At 42.1% G+C, this 22,009-nt stretch overlaps 1 protein-coding gene across 8 annotated transcripts in view; it reads right to left on the reverse strand.

Moving 5' to 3' along the window:
• Positions 1-22,009, reverse strand: part of vav2 (vav 2 guanine nucleotide exchange factor) — a 230,445-nt gene that overhangs the window by 46,402 nt on the left and 162,034 nt on the right. For 4 of the 8 annotated variants that reach the window (XM_072662692.1, XM_072662694.1, XM_072662690.1 and 1 more), the window contains exons 4-6: positions 17,017-17,085; positions 2,756-2,861; positions 1,967-1,981 (exon numbers count right to left, since the gene is read on the reverse strand). In XM_072662692.1, the coding sequence (XP_072518793.1) occupies positions 1,967-1,981; positions 2,756-2,861; positions 17,017-17,085 (190 nt within the window). The remainder of the gene's footprint in view (positions 1-1,966; positions 1,982-2,755; positions 2,862-17,016; positions 17,086-22,009) is intronic. The other 4 variants (XM_072662696.1, XM_072662695.1, XM_072662693.1 and 1 more) reach the window with 1 other exon arrangement.

The following is a 22,009-nucleotide window of genomic DNA, read 5'->3' on the forward strand; positions in this document are numbered from 1 at the left end:
TTACATCATAGCGTGAACCCAGACTGGGCTCAGTCAGCAGCTGGGAGCAGTTGTGGCGGTAGAGTGGAAGAGATTGGAGGTGTTTCTGATGGCTCTAGACTGCGGGAAGAAGATCTAACCCAGTAAGAACCACAGGCACGCACAATCACCACAACACAGCGTGTCTGAGGAGCACCCAGACGAGCTTGGTTTCTCCGTCTGTCTGTTTCTGGAGCCACTTCTGCGCCAGAGTCTGTCTGTCTGACTGTCTGTCTGTCTGACTGTCTGTCTGTCTGTCTGTCTGTCTATACTTGTGACTATTTCGTCCCCTTACTCTGTATTTTGTTCATGCTAGGAGGCTGACATGTCCCACCAGCTTAATCATAGTTCATATAAAATATTTCTCACTATGAGACTGTTGTAGGGCTGTGTAACATAATTCAGCCAGTTTCTAGACAATACAAGCATATCATTGCTGTCATGCAAAAACCTTGTATCTTCAAAACCTTAGGAGGAAAAAAACTTTCAGTGCAAGTCAAAGGGGAAAAAGTCATTTTGGAGCATTTCTATTGGACCGTTCATCATGCCCTTTTTTTAATAATGTATAGGACAGCTGCCAGATTTCAATTAAACTATACAGACAAAAGTATTGGGACACCTGCTCATTCATTGGCATTAGGCATGGTGCCAGTAGGTCCATGTTTTTCTGCTCCAAAGAGTCTTATTCTATTGGCAATACTACTCAAACGTGACTAGACAAGCTGTGTGTGTGTGCATTTGCACATCTGTGTCAGCAATGTAAAGTAGCTGAACATGTTCATTAGAAGGGGCGTCCACAACCATCACATAATGAGAAATACAAGATTTACTGACCGCATTTTCCACGGCTTTCATATGCCAGGATAGTTTGGCAGTGTGTTGGCTGATGACACAGATGAGGTATATGTGCGTGTATATGTCAGTGTGTGTGTATGTGTGTGTGTGTATGCGTAGGCAGGCAGAGCCCAGCAGGGATTTCACCCAGCAGGGGGCCACTCTCCTCCCTCTGCGATTTAAAATAAGCTCCCGCTGCTCCACTGAGAGAGAACAGCACTTGCCAGAGCAGCCTGAGTGAGGGGCATCTGTTTGGAGGGATCTGCTTCTACTGCCTGCCTCTATTCTAAGAGCGCAGCCACCCACTCACATTCAGTCCGCACTGACAACCTGGTTTCTAACGGGACTGTATCATTACTAGGGGGATTAAAGGAACTGCAGGGTTAACAAGGCATTTACGCTGTAAGCCAGTTGCTCGGTTGTAAACAAAGCGAGTAATTCAGGGCAATAATGGAGAGACTGTTTGCTTTGAGAACTGGGTGAAATCATTTTTTGGATGATTATCAGTCACTACTTTCTGCACACGGTCATCCATGTTTCTTATAATTATCAGCTTGTAATTACCTAGATCTCCTAGATCACAACACTCACTCATATATCTATATATATAGTTGCAGTCCAATGAAAAACATGTATCTCAATAATTGTGACTTTACAGGAGAGGGCAAAAATGTTCCTAACTCTAAATGAATGGTCAATGTAAAATAAAAGTTTAATATATAAGTAATTTAGAGCATTTCGATTAGTCTGTTAATCCAGAACTGTTCACAGAGCAGCTAAAGGGTTGAAATGGCGAAGAAAACTAAAAAAAAAAAAAAAAAAAAGACAAAAATGGAGATACATGGTTTGCATTGGGCAGCAGCGAGCTACATAAACTGTTAAATATTTGATTTATGGATGAAGTTTGAGACTTCACTCAGATGAAATGAACTCTGCTGCCCAGCTGAGTGGTCCAAAAGTCTGTTTACAACCGTGCAAGTGCTCCACTGTTGAGCTTGGTGCATCAGCCGCAGGTGTGGACGAACTGGACATTAGGAGGAACAGGGAGAAGAGCACTGGGGGGGAGGTGGAGTAAGACAGTCATATGCAGTAGGTCACATCAGATCAAACTCACCTGCATGTATCTGATCTGCAGCGTTAAGGAGGCAAAGTGGCATATGTAAGCAGAGCACATTAACACGCGCGCGTGGCCACACACACACACACACACACACACACACACACACACACACACACACACACACACACACACACACACACACACACACACACACACACACACACACAGCGCTGGGAACAACGCAGGAAAAAAAATGTTCAGTCTCCGTCACAGAAAGCAGAGTGTACACCAGAGGCGACAGGTTAGTAGAGTCCAACTTCCAGGCAGTTGCTAAGATGTTGCTATGTGGTCATACATGGTTGGTATGGTGTTACTAGGTGGGTGCTGTGTGATTGCTATGGCGTTGCTTAATTGTTGCTAGAATGTTGCTAACAATGCTGGGTGGATACTACTGTGTTTTCAGATGGTTGTTATGGTGTTGCTGGATGGTTGCTATGTATCCCAGGTGGTTGCCATTTTTCCATGAAAACTGAGCTGTAGAAAGAATACCATACCAGTTCAACCCCAGAAAGATCAGCCGCTCTCTGGTGCAGCCGACTTATTCTTATTTATTTATTTATTTATTTATTTATTTTCTTACTCACTCATTCATTCATTCATTTTCTTTTCTATTATTTACCTACTCTTACCTTGCTCTATTTTACCTACTGCTCACATTTATGAGTCACCAGCCACCTCTGGCATAGAACACTCCCCCTCTCTCTCTCTCTCTCACACACACACACACACACACACACACACACATACACATTCACACCATTAGCAGTGAAGTGGCCCACTCACCATGGGCTGTCTAACTTCCACCTTAATGATATCCTCGTAGATATCATCTCCTTCATCTTCGCACGGCACGCAGTCATAGATGTCATCCTCACCCACGTCGTGTTCGCTGTAGACATGAACACACACACGAATCACACGTTAAACACAAATAGCAGAAACTATGACAGGATATGGAGGATATGGAAGGACATTCTGCATTCCCAGGCATATCTCTTTTGTGTGTCCTACAGGTAGATACAATTAATAGAAGAAAATCACGTGTTAAATAACGGGAGATGAGCACAGACAAGTCTTCAGTGAAGAAAACCACAGTTCATTAAAGGCTACAGTTTTAAGACTGAGAAATACAGGAGAACCTTAACCACTTAGAGAGAGCAAGCCATGACTACGTTCTACCAACCGAGTAAAAAAAGGCAGAGACGAGATCTCATTTCTTTCTGTCTTTTTGCCCAATTATCTCCTGAGTGTTAGTCACGGCCAGTTCCCACACGCTGTCTGATTCTCTCCTATTGTCCACCACCAGCCCGTCTTCCTTTGAGACGCGAAGTTGCCACCACGTCTTTTCAAACTTCTCTTCGTGCTATGATTTAGGACAATGAAATGCACAGTTACGCACGGCGCTACCTGCTCTGTTCTGTATGTTTGAGATAAAGGACAGCTACTCCTGTCCAAACCCAAAGAAGTCCAAAGTAAAAGAGGAGCTCAGCCATCCTTTCTACTCTGTGAGAGAGTCCAAGTCATGCTAGGTGGTTGGTTATAGTGTTAATATGGTGCTGCTAAAATATATTTGCTATAGTGTGTCACTACATGGTTGCTATGTGATTGCTATGTTGCTTAATGGTTGGTAGGGTGTTGCTAATGTGTTTCTGGGTGGTTGCTATTGTGTATTTTTTTAATGGCTTCTATGGCGTTGATAAGTGAATGATAAGGTGTCCCTATAGTGTTGCTAGGTGGCTGCTATGGCGTTGATAAGTGATTACTTAGGTGCTGTTTTGCGAGGTGAGGATGGTCAAACATTGAAAGCTTTACCAAACTGTGTGTATGTGTGTGTGTGTATGGGGGGGTTGTACATATAGATCAACTGTGGTCTGTTACACCACTACTAACAATCCCTAGTGACAGCCATAGCTGGATATGTGTGTGTGTGTGTGTGTTCCTGTGTTTTGCTTGTTTGCATGAGCGCGACATGTATTAGGGGCCTGATGTGTGTGAGTGTGTTCCCTCAGTCAGCGTCAGCAGCATCCATCTGTGCACACATTGCCTTCCTTCTCTCGGGCAAGTGAAGGTCTGGCTCTGTCTTAGTGGCCTGCTCTAAAGTGTCTGACATCCATGTAGACAGTCCTTCCCTGACCGGTCCCAGCTGTGCACTCACGGCAATGACCATGCAGCTATCACTCTTTCACCAAGCAGTAGCACACACACACACACACACACACACACACACACACACACACACACACACACACACACACACACACACACACACACACACACACACACACACACACACACACACACACACACACACACACATCCATCCATCCATCCATCCATCCATCCATCCATCCATCCATCCATCCATCCAGTGCAGTTTTGCCTTGTCTTTCTCTTTCTGTCTCTCTCTCTCTCTCACACACACACACACACACACACACACACACAGACACAGAGACACAGAGACACAGAGACACAGAGACACATAGACACATAGACACATAGACACAGACACAGACACACAGACAGACACACAGACAGACAGACACACATCCATCCATCCAATGCAGTGCTGTTTTGCTTTGTCTCTTTGTTCTCTTTCTGTCTCTCTCTCTCACACACACACACACACACACACACACACCTTCATGTGTGAAGAATGTGAAAGGTTCCTCATGACTGCACAGTAATTAAAGGGTGTTTTCATATCTGAAAGTCCAGACCAAGGTCTGTACACATTTGATCCGGTGAGTTCTGGTTCCACACTGTAGTTTAGCGAGCGACATCCACACTGCAACATCCACAATTCATTCTGCACCCTATTTCCCACGCTAGCACCAACCACACCAGCCTCACACCGAGTCTAACCTGAAGGTTCTGCCGTGTAGCTGTGAAACCAAAGCAGGAAGGGCTTTAAACGTGATGACATCACTGCAGCAACAACCATTCAGAAATAGTGCAGGGGGTGAGAAAGCAGATGGTTTGGGCTGTTGGTTCAAATTGCTAGCATATGAATTTTGATACAAATGTGTGGATTTTTAACACTATATGGCTCCCACCAGTTTGGACAGATGGCATGTCTGAGGCTGCTCTGCCTCAGGTTGCCATGGGCAACCCTCCACTCCTCGCCCCCAAAACAGCCCACCACTGCTACCACAGTGCCCTACTCCATGAATGCAAGCCAGTCAGACTCTGGCCAGCCACGGACTCTTTTGTCTTCTTCTGCCGCTTCCATCTGCAGGCGAAAACAAGCGTGACAAACCAACGCAGCTGAGCTTAACCCGTGTTTGGCCAATTAAAGCAGTGATTAGCATTGAGGGGAGATGGAAACAGCTAAAGATGAGAGGCAACGCTCACCAAACATGTCAACACAGGCAATGTGGCGCTGTGTTAAAGTGAATACACTCTTTACTAATGAGCTATAGTTTAGAGCCGAAATAATCCTTCTCAACGGCCGAGTCAGTGTTTGTCTACATGACAGTAATTAGTGCTTTAACTTCAGTCTGAATGCCGTAGAACTCTGGGTAATGACGCACACGCTTTCGAGGTTTGTATAAGCCAATAAGAAGATTACTAACGTGGTCTTAACATACCATGACAGTATTATTACAGCTTTCAAACTTCTCCACTTCAGCTGAACACACTTTGATGCCTCTCGATTCAAATGCAGTCACTGTGAGAAGATCTGGAAGCTCAGAGAGCAGGAGGCATTCAGCGTGATTTAGCGTGGGCTTCTCTGCGTCGCCGTAATTCGATCTGCCGTAGCGTCACGCAGTGCCACAGCTTGAAGCAAGCACGGCTGAAAGGGTACCAATCTGTGCCGAAACCAACATATACGAACTTCCCTCGTTTTCTCCGTCTCCTGCCAATTTCAGAACAGGTGTTTCAGAATTTTGGCAAAAGCCAAGACCATGGATGACTGAGGCCCCCTCACAGTGGACAGCCTGCGAGATTGGCCATGCATCTGGAAAGAACTGCTGAGAGATTGACCTCAAACTGTCTGACTGCATGACCTACAGCCCAGTACTGAGCAGCAGGAGCAGTCGCAAGTTTGGACAAACCAAAATGCTTTTAATTTGTACTTTTTTTATCTGTAAATTGAATTTGTAAGGCATTTGATTGGCCGGTTTATACTGGATAAAGTATCTATTGATCAAATTTTGGATGTGTACTGGATTAAAATCACAGAGCTGGTCACAGATCAATAAGAACAGGACCTCCACTGGTAGAATTGGTCCAACTCAAAAACAAACAGTTAAGTTGATGCGCATGTAGCTATGTGTTCATTTCCATAATAAAGCTTTAAATTATAAGAAAAAAATCCCTCAGGGAGTAGACTTCATCAGGTAACAAGGTCTTAGAATACGTAATCATTTAAGACTTTTTTAGTTACTAGATAATTCCATAATTAATATTATTTTATAGTTTTAAAGTCTTCACTAAAGTATTAACAAATTATAAAAATTAATTCATTTTGACTGTCATTGAGTTAATAAGTGTTCAGAAATCATGTTTATACTAGTGCAACCCTCCAAAATATATTGTATTCATATTTTCATTTAAAAAGTTAACATATTATTCATTACATTTAAAGTGAAATATTTAAGCCTTTTTTGTTTTTTTTTGATTAGCAATTTATTTACTCTCAAAATTAAATATTCGAATAATCTGAGATTCTGGAATTCTGATTTTTATTAACTATATGCCATCCTGTTGAAAAGTAAAACATAAAAGCTTGACATTTTACATACAATAAATATAAAACATGACCGTTTACCTTTTTGAATAAAATTATGGTAACAAATGAACCTTTTTATAATATTAATTTTTTTAAAGCACTAGTATATAAACCTTCTTAACTTTCAATGGAAGTCAAAGTAGAACAATTTTCAAGGCCTTTTGAAGCATTCCTATTGGTCCATTCATCATGACATTTCCATACAGTACAACTTTCAGTTATATAGAAGTACATCTATATAGTTTACAAATGACAAAAATTAAGATACAAGGTTTTTGCATCATGAGGTGACTGTGCCAATACATACATATATATATATATATATATATATATATATATATATATATATATATATATATATATAGAGAGAGAGAGAGAGAGAGATTTTTAATGTAGAAAAATGAAGCCTGTAATGACTATACAGGTGAACAGACACACCTGACCGAGTTAGAGCACAGCACAGAATATCAAGCACCTCCATTTGCTACCAGCTTAAAGCACTGTAACCACTCCCCCCGGGGGATCGGGGGCACGCACGTGTCATTTATCTACTTTCACGCTATAGTGAGCATCACGTCACCTCTGTCTCCTTAACACCAGTATCTTTAGCTACACAAACACATCAGCGTACATCAAAGCGATGTGCTTGACGTGATTATGTCTGCTTCACCTGTTCTGTTCTCGATAGTTCCTGACGTTCCTCTGTGCTTACTCAGTTAAGTCCACCATGGATCCTAAGGCCCTTACAGGCTCTAATGCCTTGTCAAAGGCAGTCAGTCACTAGCCACCATCTTATGCTACTAATATTAGAAAAGTGTATAAAATGCTCAAGGTGACGGACGCTTTTATGAGAAACCGGCTTTGCCGTGAAAGCCACTTGCCTATACTATTACTAATGAGCAGCAGGTAATCTAATTCTACTGTGACTTCATGAGACAGCTCTTCTTTTAATAACCAAACATGACATGAATGCATCTCTGGTATCTGAAAGAAGAAAAATGGGCAGACTGAGGGGGAAAAAAAGATGCTGGCCTCAATCAAATATTCAGCACCGTGGCCCGCACGGCGCGGATTGTTTGAAGTTTTAATTGAGGTTGTGCGGTTCACCCAGGATGGACAGACCGCTGGTCCTTGCTTCATTAGCCAAGCTTACTCACGCTGAATGCAGAGCTGCTTCTGTCAGGCCACTCTCAGCTGCACTGAGGCTTCCACTGACCTGATGGTATTGGGTTCATGAGTCGATATTCGACAATTATTTGAATGAAGAAAAATGATGACTGTACCCTGACTGATAAGATTAGGTCCTGGAAGCAGAAAGCCTGGAGCTGAGAGTGTGCTGTATGACATGTTGGTGTGCAGTAAATCATGTGCCACAACTGTGTGGGTTAAACTGACCCCAATTTTAAGCATTTCCCAGTCCTGCCCAGTGCTGGGATGGTGAAGGCTAGCATGTTCTTCCTCTGAGTCACATGAAGCAGAAGGCTGCAGTTTAATGAATTGCTGCTAATGCGACATCGTTGGACAGATGAACATGTTTGGAAGAGAACAGTAAGGGTCACCAAGTGCCAATCAGCTAACAGATGCACACGCTTGCTAGCTAGCATCATGCATTGCAACAATATTGTTACCCGATTATTGTTACGATACCATAGCAACCTCCAAACACCACCACAGCAACCACCTAGAACACTATAGCCACCATCTGGGATACCACAGCAACCACCTAGCACCACAGCAATGGCACAACAAAGCAACCAATTAGCAACACAATATTTATTTTGCATGTAAAAAAAACATTTAATTAAACTGCAAGAAAACGCACAGATCAATCAGGCAAAGGACAGGACCTGCACTGGAGCAACTAAACACAATTTAAGACAAATATAAACAGCTAGGGTACCGCATATAAGCTTTAAATTACAATAAAAAAAAAATGAAAACTAAAATGTCACAATTTTCATCAGTATTAACCTAATAAATGTTCAGAAAATAACATTTGTAACTTTATAATGAAAGTCAATGTATAACCATTTTATTATTTCTTATTTTATTCCAAGTCAAGTTATTAGTATTTCCATTGGTCCATTCATCATGACATTTTGACATGATATAAAGAACAACTGTCAGATTCACATGTCAAAAACAATATAGCGACCACCTAGCAATACCATAGCAACCACCTAGTAAAACTACAGCAACCACATTGCAACAGTCCAGCAAATACCTGGCAGTATGAACTACTTTAGCTGTGCAACAATTCAGCGTTTCCCTCAGGAAACTGTTGCAGGGTAAACTCTTCTCACATTCTGAGCTTGAAGTTGATTCTGCTGGTAGCAATGCTGTAATATCAGCGGTTCAGTGGAACCAAATCAACCTGTTCGGTCATTTCTTTCCAGGAAAGGTGACGCGAGACGCACGCCCTTCCACAAACCAAGGTTGAGTATAGGGAGACTAAGCCTACTGAGGTAAAGACGGGCCTCAGTAAAGCCTACTGAGGTATAGACGGGCCTCAGTAAAGCCTACTGAGGTATAGACGGGCCTCAGTAAAGCCTACTGAGGTAAAGACGGGCCTCAGTAAAGCCTACTGAGGTATAGACGGGCCTCAGTAAAGCCTACTGAGGTATAGACGGGCCTCAGTAAAGCCTACTGAGGTAAAGACGGGCCTCAGTAAAGCCTACTGAGGTATAGACGGGCCTCAGTAAAGCCTACTGAGGTATAGACGGGCCTCAGTAAAGCCTACTGAGGTAAAGACAGGCCTCAGTAAAGCCTACTGAGGTGAAGACGGGCCTCAGTAAAGCCTACTGAGGTATAGACGGGCCTCAGTAAAGCCTACTGAGGTAAAGACGGGCCTGGTTCAGATCTAGGTTTGAACTTTCAGGTAGGAAAACACCCTACACTACTCTGCATTTGCTACTTTGCACAGAGATGTCAACTGTCTCAACACTCTGCATTTACTCTTTTTTTCACTGTGAGTTCCAGAAAAGAGAAGAAGGAACAGAGAACATAAGACTCAAGAAGAAGCATTCATCTTTCCCAAACAGCCCTGAGGACACGCATTAGCTGAATGATGCTTAGTGCAGTGATCTGTGAACTGGACTCCGCAGTGAGAGTGTGTGTTTGAGGGCAGATCCTGTCGAGGCATTTCTACAGGAATGTGTGTGCATGCGAGGTTTCCCTGTACTCCTGTATCACAGGCACATTTTCTGTCTCGGTCACAGTAAACAGCAGAGGGAGGAACTCTGCTTCTGCACGCAATGCTCACTGCATTTGTGTCTCAGAGCAGCTCCTACCCCAGCTTAAAGCGACACTGGGCTGCAGCAATGCTTCAGTGAAGGAGCCTGAAATCTTTAGGTTTATGTTAAGCCAGGCAGACATGCTACGCTTATATCCACCTAAGATATGGTTGGTTGGTTGGTGTGGCGCAACAGATAACACCACTACCTATGCTGCGCTACACCAATAAGAGTCCTTGGTCAAGACTCCTAACACTAGGATGGCCCACCTCTGTAATAGGTGTAACCTTGTAAGTCGCTCTGGATAAGAGCGTCTGCTAAATGCCATGAATGTAAATGTAAGACATCCAGTTGTGACACCTCACACTGTTCACTATTTGAACCATTTGACCTCTACGACCTCATGTGGTCATACTCACGTGGTCAGTTAACATTTCTGGCTAAAATTCACCCCAATCCCAGAGTATAGTTCCCAGCGACCAAACAGAGGTTACAATAGTCTAAATCCGTGGCCGGGAGTCCCAGAGAGCACAACCTGCCTCGTTCAATGGCCCTCCCTCTACCTCCTATTACTTACTGCGATGCTAGCCAGTGTAGGCATCTGTTAGCTGAAGTGACACAACTGGTAGTCAGTGTTCTCCTCCAAGCGTGTTGAGCTGTCAAATATTGTTGTATTAGAGGCAGTTATTAAATATGATTCGCTGGCTTCATGAGACTCAGAGGAATGACATGCTAGCCTTCACCCACCCAGCACAGCTTGCACCATGCCACAGGGGGGGGAGTCATTTCTACTGGGTAAGACTTAAAATTAGTGATGACTAAAATTAGGGGGGAAATGGGGGGGGGGGGGGGGGGGGGGGGGGGAATGGCTGGCTTTACCCTAGAAAAAAATTATCCCCTCAAGGCTAGTCAATACGTCTAATATCTTAAGATTGTTATACAACTATAACTTCTTTCTAGACATAATTTAGGCCATATCTGGAAAAACGTGATTTCTTAAAACAAAAAATATATACAAAGAAATAATGTGGCCTGTATCGTGTTTTAAACATTAACAGAAAATAAAACACTTTCTCTCATTAAATTACCTAAATCAATTAAAACATCAAGAAATAAGCCATTATTAAAATAAATCATATGATTTTCTTTAAACAAACTCCTATTGAAAAATATCACATATTGACTGGATTTAAGACTGGATTTTATTTGAACTTGCCTTGAAATCAGAATTTCCAGTGTAATCTCCACCCCAAAAGCAGTTCAGACAGGGCAGCTCATCCCACCCATAATCCTTAACTGGTGGTCTGGGTTCACAGCTCTATGAACTGTTGGGAGTGCACAACTGGACTTGACCCAAAAAAACAATCTAGAGGAGTTTCTGCGTTCATGTTCTCAAACAAGCACATTTTAGAGTGATTAAGTCTTTTAAACATAGACTTGGTCTTCTACCAAACTACATATGTACTGTGGGCCGATGGTCTGTAAATCACCTACTTTTCACATACTAATTTTTATAGCCATCTGTCATTCATCAAATCCACAACAGCATCAGAAAACACATTTCTCAGAGTCAACAGTTAGTGAGACAGACAGCTCGTGAGACTGGATCAAATCTCAGTTTTAGCTGTGAAGAGAAGACCTGGAGCTGCAGGTTCGACAGTGGCAGTAAGAAAGTCATTTCTAAGAAAAGCAGGCCTGCCTGGGCCATGCCAGTGGAGTCCTGAAAAAATTAGGGGTGTTCTAAAATGTTTGACCGGTGGTGTACACCCACAGTACACCCAAGACCTTTGCTGGAACAAACCTACTCACCTATTAATTTCTGGTATGTAAATGATGAAAAGGTGGATTTCACTCCATGCCCACTCTTTACATGCCCAGTCAGACTTATTTTATTATACTGAATCAGACTGAATCAGACTGAATCATATTGAATCAGACTGCTTTCATAGTAGGCAACATCTCTACTGGATACATGGAGATCCCTGAGGTGGAGATTAACTCTTGCCTCTTCTAGCTCTGCTTAGAAGCTCCCAGTGCCTAGTCCAGGCGGAGCTCTATGCTGCCTCTCTGGAGAATGTAATCATGTGCTGTGGCTCTGAGCCTGACTCTCTACACCATCACCACCAGGCCTGGCTTTAATTTAATCAGCTTTGCATGCTGGAAGACTGATCACATATAAAACACTACCTTTGAGTAACACCGCAGACATGCAGACTAGTGAAAAGCATCTGTGGTAGGACCTCAGTCCAGTCACTTTTTAGATGACTTCACAATAGGGAGAACATTTTATTATAAACAATACAACATTTTAATGCAACAGAAGTACAATGCCATCAACTGTACTATATAACTGTATCATTTACATATTTACACACTGTTACATCCATTACCAATCATGCTCTCTTGGATTTCTGGATTCTTTGTTAAATAACAGATAATCCGATATATGTCCAAATGTTTGTGGACACCCCTTCTAAAGAATGCATTGAGCTACTTTCTGATACAGAAGTGCAGGTGCATACACACACAGCTTGTCTAGTCCCTGTAGAGAAGTACTAGCAATAGAATATGACTCTCTGAAGCTATATAGAAGGTAAGTCACACACTGTGACATCCTGGCCAGTTGGCGACTGCCCATTTCTTCTTATGCTTCTTTACATTACATTCAACCGAAGTAGGCACCTCAGAAAGCAAAAGCTCAGGGCCTCGATACCCATAATTCCTGTGGAGAGAGCGTGCAGCATGGCTGCTACCAGGAAGGGTGAAGAAAAGAGCTTCTGACACAATGCGTGTCCAAACGGCTGATTGCAATTTCAGCAGGGGGAGGATTGGGGGGGTTCTGAGCAACTCTGAGCTTAGTCGTTCCAATTGAATAATTTCATGCTTTGTCAGTTTTGGGACGGACACATTAAACATGGTGGAAAGTGGGGCTCTGACAGTGGAAATCTACCGGGAGGCGGTCGGAAGTGATTTCCCAGATTAGCTTAAATGGCCTCAATTAACAACCTTGTCGCATGTAAGCAGCCCTCCGCTACACTCACTCTTCATTGCATATATTTCCCTGCAGTCACTGTGGTTTAGCACATGTCTCAGTACATTGTGCTCATGGTCCTTCCCTTAAGCGCACATAACGCTGTCACTACCCCATGATAAAGAACAGAAAATATAGATGACTATAAGTGAACTGCAGACCTAGTGAAGTCCCAGGCTGAGTCACAGACTACTGCTATATCTAAATATAAGTGTCAGGCCAACCTACTTTTTTTTAGTTTAGTCAAAACTTACATTTTTGACTTCTGCATCTCAGTTTGGTCAGAAATCCATACTGAGTTGAGCCTCAGCAACATGAGCTGCAGCAGAAACTGAGTGTACTGTGTAAAATGTTTAGTCTGTGGCTCCTATCACATAGGAGGAGGCCTTCCGATTCTCAGGCTCCTGACCATGGAGGGCTGTGGTGTTGACAGGATTTGAACTTATGACAAACAGGCAGTTAGACAGTTGCTCCACTCTAGAGCTGTGAAGCTGTCTACAGAAAGAAGGTAAAAGGTGAATTTACTCAGAAACGTGTTTTTATGTACAGTAATTTCACAGCTCTAGACCGGCCCTACAATCTAACTGCTGCTCATCAAGTGTGAGAAGCCTCCCAGTCTGGGGACGTCATGTGAAGGAGGAGTTTTAACCTGCTGATGGGAACAGACAGTAAACAAATAGAGGGGCGGAACCACAGACTAAACACATCCAACTTACCCAGTATTTAATCCGTTTTAGCTGCAGCTCATTTGCTAATGTTTTTGAGAGTCAGTTAAAACTGTATTGTTGACCAAACTGAGATGCAGAAGATAAAAATGGGAGTTAGAAGAACATTTGACTAAATTAAGTCAAGCAGATTTTAAAAACGCTGTTATCAGTTACTTTAGCATTTTACTTCAGTCTGACTTTATGTCCAAAATCTTACAGAATGACTGCAGTCTTTCTGTCAATGATTTTGACTCATGGTTTGAGGCCAAGTAGCACTGCAGTGTTGCAGCTCAGACATCATTCTGATTTGAACTGAACCGCACAATAGTATCACAGTTCAATTAAGTAAGTGAGGGCAGCTGGGTTAAGGGGTTTGCTGAAGTGTGTCCCACTCTATCACTCCCAGGACTTTTCCATTAATCACTCTGGCACATTAAACTAGAATGAATCCTTATTTGTCGCTTTAAAAGGTCACTGGATCACACGGATGGGCAGCTTTGTTAATTTAATAAGATCCTCTTTCCCACGGCGGAGAGGGCAGAGAGTGATCGGACTTAGGACATACGCTCGGCACTGATCATATAAACCGACTACAGTTGGTTTACGGCCTGGAAATGACTTTAGACAGGAATCTGCATGGTTAGTGTGGCTGGAGCTGAGTTTATAAGTCAAAGTTGGAAAGGAAATCCACAATGACTGGAGCACAGTTCAGATGGCAAGCAATCTCCACAGCTTTAATTCATTTTATTAAGCCACTAGCTCATATGACAAACACTATACAGGCCAAACTATCTCTCTAGAGTCTAAAGGAGATGAATAAATAAATATACTATACATTCAATTCCTCAAACAGTTCATTATAATGATGAAGCTTTGTTGATGTAGTAGCCATTAATGCTTCACACATTTACACCAAGGCCGTAGTCCCAATACATACCGGGGGGAGGGACACGTCCCCAAATGCCCTCCCTCCAAATATACTGATATAAAAATATAAATAGATAAAAATATTGTTTCTATAATGTGACATGTAATGGCAGGGTGACAAGACGTTGTCTTTTCCCCCCAAACATGTGCTCTTTCTTGGATGTGAAAAATGCATCCTGATAGGACTTCTCAGTTGTGTAAAAATATAGGGATTTTGCATTGACTTCATGTCAGAGCTTGTTTGTACAGTCGCCACACATTCTGTGTGCAGATTCATACAGCTTTAAATATGTCTGTTTAAGTCACCGGCACTACTGTTCTACATGTACCTGCTTCCAACCACAGTCGATTGGCCACAGCCTCAAAAGACCTATTTGGAAATGTAAATATACACAAATCAATTTAATTTGATCTGAATTTTGTCTTTTTATTATATATTTGTCAACGCATATTTTATTACGTTGGAATGAAAATGGATGTGACGTAAAATTTGGTAAAAGTAAAACATTGCTTTATTCATAATTATTAATTACAAACTAATTAATGCCTAATAGTCTATAATGCTAAATCATTCTTTTAGTTCACTTGAGTGTCTCACAAATAAAATAAGAAAGAAAATAAGAAAAAAAATGGTTAGGTGTATAACTCCCAGAGTTATTGTATTCCTGCAAAAGTAGATATGGTCCCACCAGGATTCACTTCATGACTATGGCTTTGATTTACACACAATACTGTGATTGGTTTGAGCATTTTACAGGTTAGAAGATAAGAAAGGGTAGAGCAGTTTTGTAGAGCTGTGTGTGTATTTTTCAACTGGCTGTCATATGAGCTTAATAAAATGAATTACAGCTGTGGAGACTGCTTGCCATCTGAACTGCTAAATAATGAGGTCATTCTCCACACGGGTGAGTAGGGGTCAGATCTGTGCAGGCCAGCACATGTTAGGCTTCTAATGCTACGTTACATCACTAATTACTGCACCCTGCCTATGCATGTATAAGGTTTCTGTTCTGTTCTATATCACTGCTATCCAACGAAAACCATGTATCTCCATTTATGTCAGTTTTTGGTTTTCTCCATGGTTTGAACCCTGCTGCTGCACAAATGAACGGACCAATAGAAATGCTGTAAATGACTTGGAAGAAACTTATGTTACATTGACTTTCATTCAAAGTTAGAGTTTCATTTTTCCTTCTCCTGTAAAGTCACTGTTCTGGTGATTTTTCACTGCACAGTGATGATATATATACACTTTTAAGCAGACTTTAAACAGCTAATATTCAATGTTAATGTTAATTTAATAAAACTAAACCACAGTTTGTTCCAGCCTCCACAACAACAGCTCTCTAAATGAATCTCTGTAAATATCAGTCTGCCTTACTTTAATGTAAGCTACCTCTTAATCACTGTATTCAGGGTTTTCATTTAATCCCATTGCCCATTGTGTATAAAATCAAGCCCCTAGCCATGCAGTCTGCCTTTCCACACATTAGTGAGAGACTGGGAGGTTCTAAAGAGCTCACTGAACTCCAGCGTGGTTCTGTAATAGGAGCCACCGCAGCAACAAGTCAGTGAGCAAAATTCCCCATCAACTGTGAGTGGTATTACTGAACAGTGGAAGCATTTAGGAGGAACCACAGAGCAACTCCAGGAGCCACCAAGTGTCCGACGACGTACAGTTACAGAGCACAGTGCAGAAAAGTCCCCAACGCTCTGCTGACTCAATAACTGCAGAGCTCCAGACCTGCTCCATTTTAATGACTAAGGATTTAGAATGGGATGTCATACAAGCCCCTGTAGGTGTAATGTGTAACTGTCCCAACCAGGAAGTTATTTCACTGTTACTCTCGTATCTTACATCTTGCATTACCCGCACATCCCCCCCCCCCCTCTGATGTTAAAAAAGAAAGTGTTGGATTGTCAATCAGCCATCGACCGGAGCTTTGCTCTATTCATGACTCCCTCCAGAAGCACCTTAAGACAGATGTATTCAGTGTGTGGAGGGCAGGAATTGTCACACTCCCTGCTGCTGATGAAGGACATCTATCTGCACCGGCTGCCTAATTATTCCCCATTAATCAGAGGGGAATCAGCCCTGTCACCACCATCGTCACCGCCACTGCCACCTCTCTCTGTCTTTCCCCATCCAACTTTCCCTCCCTCCCTGCCCACTACTTTCCAGCCCTATAACACCCACACCTCCAACCTGCTCTGATCTGATCCATGCCAAGCTGGTATTGCCATGGCAACCAGTGGAGTGAATAATGCCAGTTTGTTTATGTAAACAGGGGGAGCTGAGAGATCAGAATGGGCAACGTGTGCCCGTGTGTGTGCATGAGAGCGTGGGTCTTGAGGCTGATTGTGTGTACAGAGTGTGACTGGGTCAGGGAGGTGAATATGTTGACACTTACTCTGCCAACTCCTCCAAGCTTCGATAGACATCATCTTCATTCAGAGCTGTGTCCTCTGATGGAAAAGGCCTGGAGAGAGAGAGAGAGAGAGAATTACAATATTAGCTCTCACACACAGACAGAACGCAAGAACATCTATCAGTCAAGGTGCCAGATTCACTCTAGCACATCCATAATTCAACAGGTTGCTTTATGTATGAGCCTCTATTTGCTCTCTGTGATTGACACCTGCAACAATGAGACAGATGTTTCTAAGACATTTATCAGATTTTGGACAGTATTCCGCCCACGTGATGAAAAGGCTGGGGCAAGACTGAATGACATGACCCAAAGATTTTACCAACAACCTCTCCCTCAACACCGAGAAGACCAAAGAGCTCATTGTGAAGTACCAGGAAACCAAAGGCTGCACACTAGCTCCTGTTTAAATCAATGGGATTGAGGTACAGCATGTCACAGGTTTCAGATCCTGGGCATCCACTTCCCCCGAGTCTCACAGAACCGTTATCTATGTACCACTGAAAGAACCCCACCCAAATGTGTGACACTGTGGTATGGTTGTGGCTGCCAAGAAGGTTGTGGAAAAGGTAGTGAAAAATACTACAACTGCCTGCCATCAGACTCCTCCCATCCCAGGCAAACACTGTATAACCTCCTACCATCCAGGAGGAGATACAGAAGCATCTGTGCCAGAACCAGTTGGATCAGGTCCAGCTTCTTTTCATCCACTATCACTCCCCACTATACCGATAAACACGACTGCCCATAATACTGGACGTTTGCACACTCTCACATTCACTAATACACACCATACAGTACACTGAATACTCTGTAATTATTATTTTTACTCAAATAACAATAGGCTGCTGAACTATTTTTATAGAAATGTGTAATACTTATCTTTCTATAAAAGTATACATATCCATCCATCATCCAATCCCTCCATCCATCCATCATCCGATCTATCCATCCATTCAATTCATCCATTCATCCAATCCATCTATCCATCCACCTGTATCCATCTATCCATCCACCTGTATCCATCTATCCATTCATTCATTCATCCATCCACAGACCCATCCACCCATATATCCATTTACTCATCCATCTATTCATCTACCCATCCAGCCATGCATTCAATTCATCCATCCATCTATGCATTCAATTCACCTGTATTCATCTATCCATCCACCTGTATCCCTCTATCCATCCATTCAGGCATCCATCCATGTATCCATTTACTCATCCATCTATTTATCCAATCTATCCATCCATCCATATCCATCTATCGATCCACCTGTATCCATCTATCCATCCATTCATTCATCCACCCATCTTCTCATCCATATATCCAGCTACCCAGCCATCCACCTATCTACTTATTTATTAGTCCATCCAGCTACCCATCCACCCATGTATCCATCTACTCATCCATCTATCCATCCACCCATCCATCTACCAATCTTTTAACCATCTATTAATCCATCTACCGATCTGTATATGTATACTGGCTTGATAAATATATGTTATATTTACTATATCACACATTATATATATATATATATATATATATATATATATTCCTATTCCTTCTCATAATAATTGCATGTTGCCTTGCACTCTATTCTTAATTTTGTTGCACAATGTCACTGTATTTTGTTGTCTTGTATTCAGTAATGACAAAAAGCTGAATCTGCCTATCCATCTAATAAGCGGAGGTCAAAGGTAGAGCATCACTACACCTCAGAGAACCCACAGGGTAGTTAACCTAGCTATTAACTAATATCCATGGGCCAATTAGAATGCAGCAAAGCATTGATCAGTTATTCAATTCCAAACCTGGCTTTTCCTCAGGTCCCATACCTCCAGAGAGCTCATCAGCTCTCTCAGCCTCAGATGAGTCACGAGACATGAAATAAACATGGGGCTCATAAACTAAAGTGATTTAGAAGCACACTGTGTCAGGGTCACTTCAGCACGCTCAGCGAAAGAGTGTACCTTAATGCACTGTATAATGCACCATAGTCTCAAACACACACGTGTTTGTGTGTGTGTGTGTGTGTGTGTGTATAGGCTGAGATAAGCTACATATCTCAGTGACATTTAATATCAATATTCATGTGTATGAATAATGCAGCCGTGATAAATGCGGCAGTTCATCGGGACTCTGTGCTGGCGGTACGGAGCTGTGACTCAAGTGTGGGAGCTGCCGCTGTTGTGTGGATGAGCTCACCTCGGTTCAATTTCCCAAATTCTCTGCCTGGAAAAGCTACAGTTAGAGGCTTCTATAGAAAGCTGCCTCCATGAAATAAATAGACCTTTTCTTTCCGGTGACTAAGCGGTGCACTGACGGCAAGCCATCTCCACAGCTTTAACTACAGGCTCCATTTCTGTGCCAGAGCAGCTCTGATGGAGAAGGGAAACACCAGCCTTCACTCAGCCTCAAGACAGAACAGAGCGCCATTCAGGTTCTCAGAGGTCAACACACTGACAGCGTCTGTGCTGCTAAGCTATGGCGGCAAGGACACTTGTTGGACATACTTGTAAACATGCAAACTAACATACACTCCTGATGACCCTCCCCACTCCCGTACAGTGAGGAAGAGGAAAAGAAAGAGAGAAAGAAAGGAAAGAAGAGAACGTTTGGGAGAGGAGGAACCACTGCTAGCTCATCCTGCTGTGGACACTTATTCCTTGAAGAGCCGATCAGCAGACCAGGCCTTGTGGTTCTACATAAAATCAGGTTTAAGCCTAATTTAAAGTAATCCGCTAGAGTTAAACAGAAGTAAGGCTGCAATATTTTAAAGTTCAACAATCAGGATTATTGCCAAATGTACCTCATTATCTTTTAATTAGCAATGGAAATGCCATTTAAGAGGGTTAAGAGTACTTCAATATTTTCCATTATTATTGTTAAGATCTACACAGAGAACAGCGGTGCTGGCAGGAATTAATTTCATGGTCCGCACAAGAACCACACATGCATATATTTTTTTTTGGGCATGTTACCAATTCAACAACACCAAACTCGCAAGACCAGCCAAAAGGCCTGAAAAACAACAGTGGCCAGCTAAATAACAGGTCACACTACACTAAATTATTATAAACTGTATTTATATATATAAATATCTATAGCACAGAAAAACCTTATGCAGTAAAGCTCAGCAACATGAACAACAGACTCCCTCATTTAGCAGCATTATTATAAAACAGTTCGGCATAAAGTAACAATACAACGCAACTGCAAAACCAAACCAAGCTGCTATAGGATAAATAAAAGTATATTTAACCTTTTCGCACAGTCAATACGTGCAGAAATGAGGGTGATGGAACGTTGAGCATGTTTGCGCTGTTGGATCCGGACGACCAGATCTCACTCCAGATTATTATTCTCAATACAACAGATCATAAAAAATTGGATTATAGGAAAAATCACGATTGGTTACCCTCACCAAGTAAACATGTGTATGTTCTCAGTAAATATGACCTGAGAACTGAGGACTGTACATCGTGAGATGTTTTGAAGACCAAACTCTAGATTATCAAACAAGCTGGAAATCTACTATACTGTTTTTAATACGAACCCTCTGAACTCGGCATATGAGAAGAATGAATGACCAGACTAGTATTCCAACATGTGCAAAGGTACGTGTTTCTGTGCATTCTGCATTTTACAGTTGCTAAAATCCAAGCTAAATATAAGCTAAGATAAGCTAAATCCAACAATTATGATTAAGCGACACAATTATTGAACTTGCAGTGACCTTTACCTAGTGACATTAACACCAATCATCATTCTTCAAGTGTATTTGCGCCATAATCTTGTGAGTGGAGAGTGAACGAAACTCACTCATTCTCATGCACATTATTCAATAAAAAATCCAAATGATCTGCTGTTGTCAATTTGATTTTCAAGAAAGAATGGTTAAAAAAAATAACAAAATCATAAACACGTTGCGCACAAGATTACTGCCGCCAGCAACTGTATTGCTTTATACTTTAGGAGTTTGGGGACGCCTGGCCGAATTTTTGTGAATTTCCTGGGAATATTATTATAATATATAATTAAGAAGTAAGATGAACTGATCTCCTTAGACGAAAAGTTATATTAATATAATATTAAATATTTTTCAACATTTTAAGCTAAATTTTATTCCTGTTTTGTACTATTAGACCTCTCAGATAACTTTTACCAAGGTCTCATATCTTAATTAGCTTAATGGCAGTTAATGACTGCCCACTTAGTCAGCCTGACCTGTTGGAAAACTGACCGCTGGGCTCCCCTGCACCTGCGTCAGACAAGCTGCCCACTCACTAGATTGACCGCCAGGCTCCCCTGCCACCCGCGTCAGACCAGCTGCCCACCCTCCTGCCACTGCTATCTGCCGACTATGTTAAAGTTTACATGGACTCTTAACTCAGCCATTACACTTATTATTACCACAATTTCCCCTCCATTACTCTCATTATCCTTACCACGTCTACTAGATTATATTACTATATTAGGATTATATCAGCACACCTGAGCAGAGGTCTTGGTGGTACCATGATCATCAATAATTTATCAATAATTTAAAAGTCGTTGTGATCAGAAGAGGATGGGTCCCCCCTTGAGAGTCAAAGACCACAGTGGCAAGGAAAAACTCCCTGAGAGCTGGAGAAAGAGACCTTGGGAGGTTTCCTCCTCCTGCTCTGAGGGAGTTTTTCCTTGCCACTGTGGTCTTTGGTTTGCTCACCGGAGGTGTTCGGTTTTTATGTTTTGTTGATCTCTTGCCCTCTAACTGATTACTGATTCCTGTAAAGCTGCTTTTGGAAAATCCCAGTTGTAAAAACCACTATACCAATACATTTTAAAGAGGAATAATAGGGGTCAAGTTGAGGTCTGACACCTTAAGCAGTGGTGCCCAAACCTGGATTTGACCTAAAATTGGATTTAGGACTAGTCTACACCAGTGCTTCCCAAACTGTGGGGGTATGTGAGGGTAAATTCTCA

The sequence above is a fragment of the Salminus brasiliensis genome, chromosome 18, assembly GCF_030463535.1.
Source record: "Salminus brasiliensis chromosome 18, fSalBra1.hap2, whole genome shotgun sequence".
NCBI classification, from domain to species: Eukaryota; Metazoa; Chordata; class Actinopteri; order Characiformes; family Bryconidae; genus Salminus; species Salminus brasiliensis.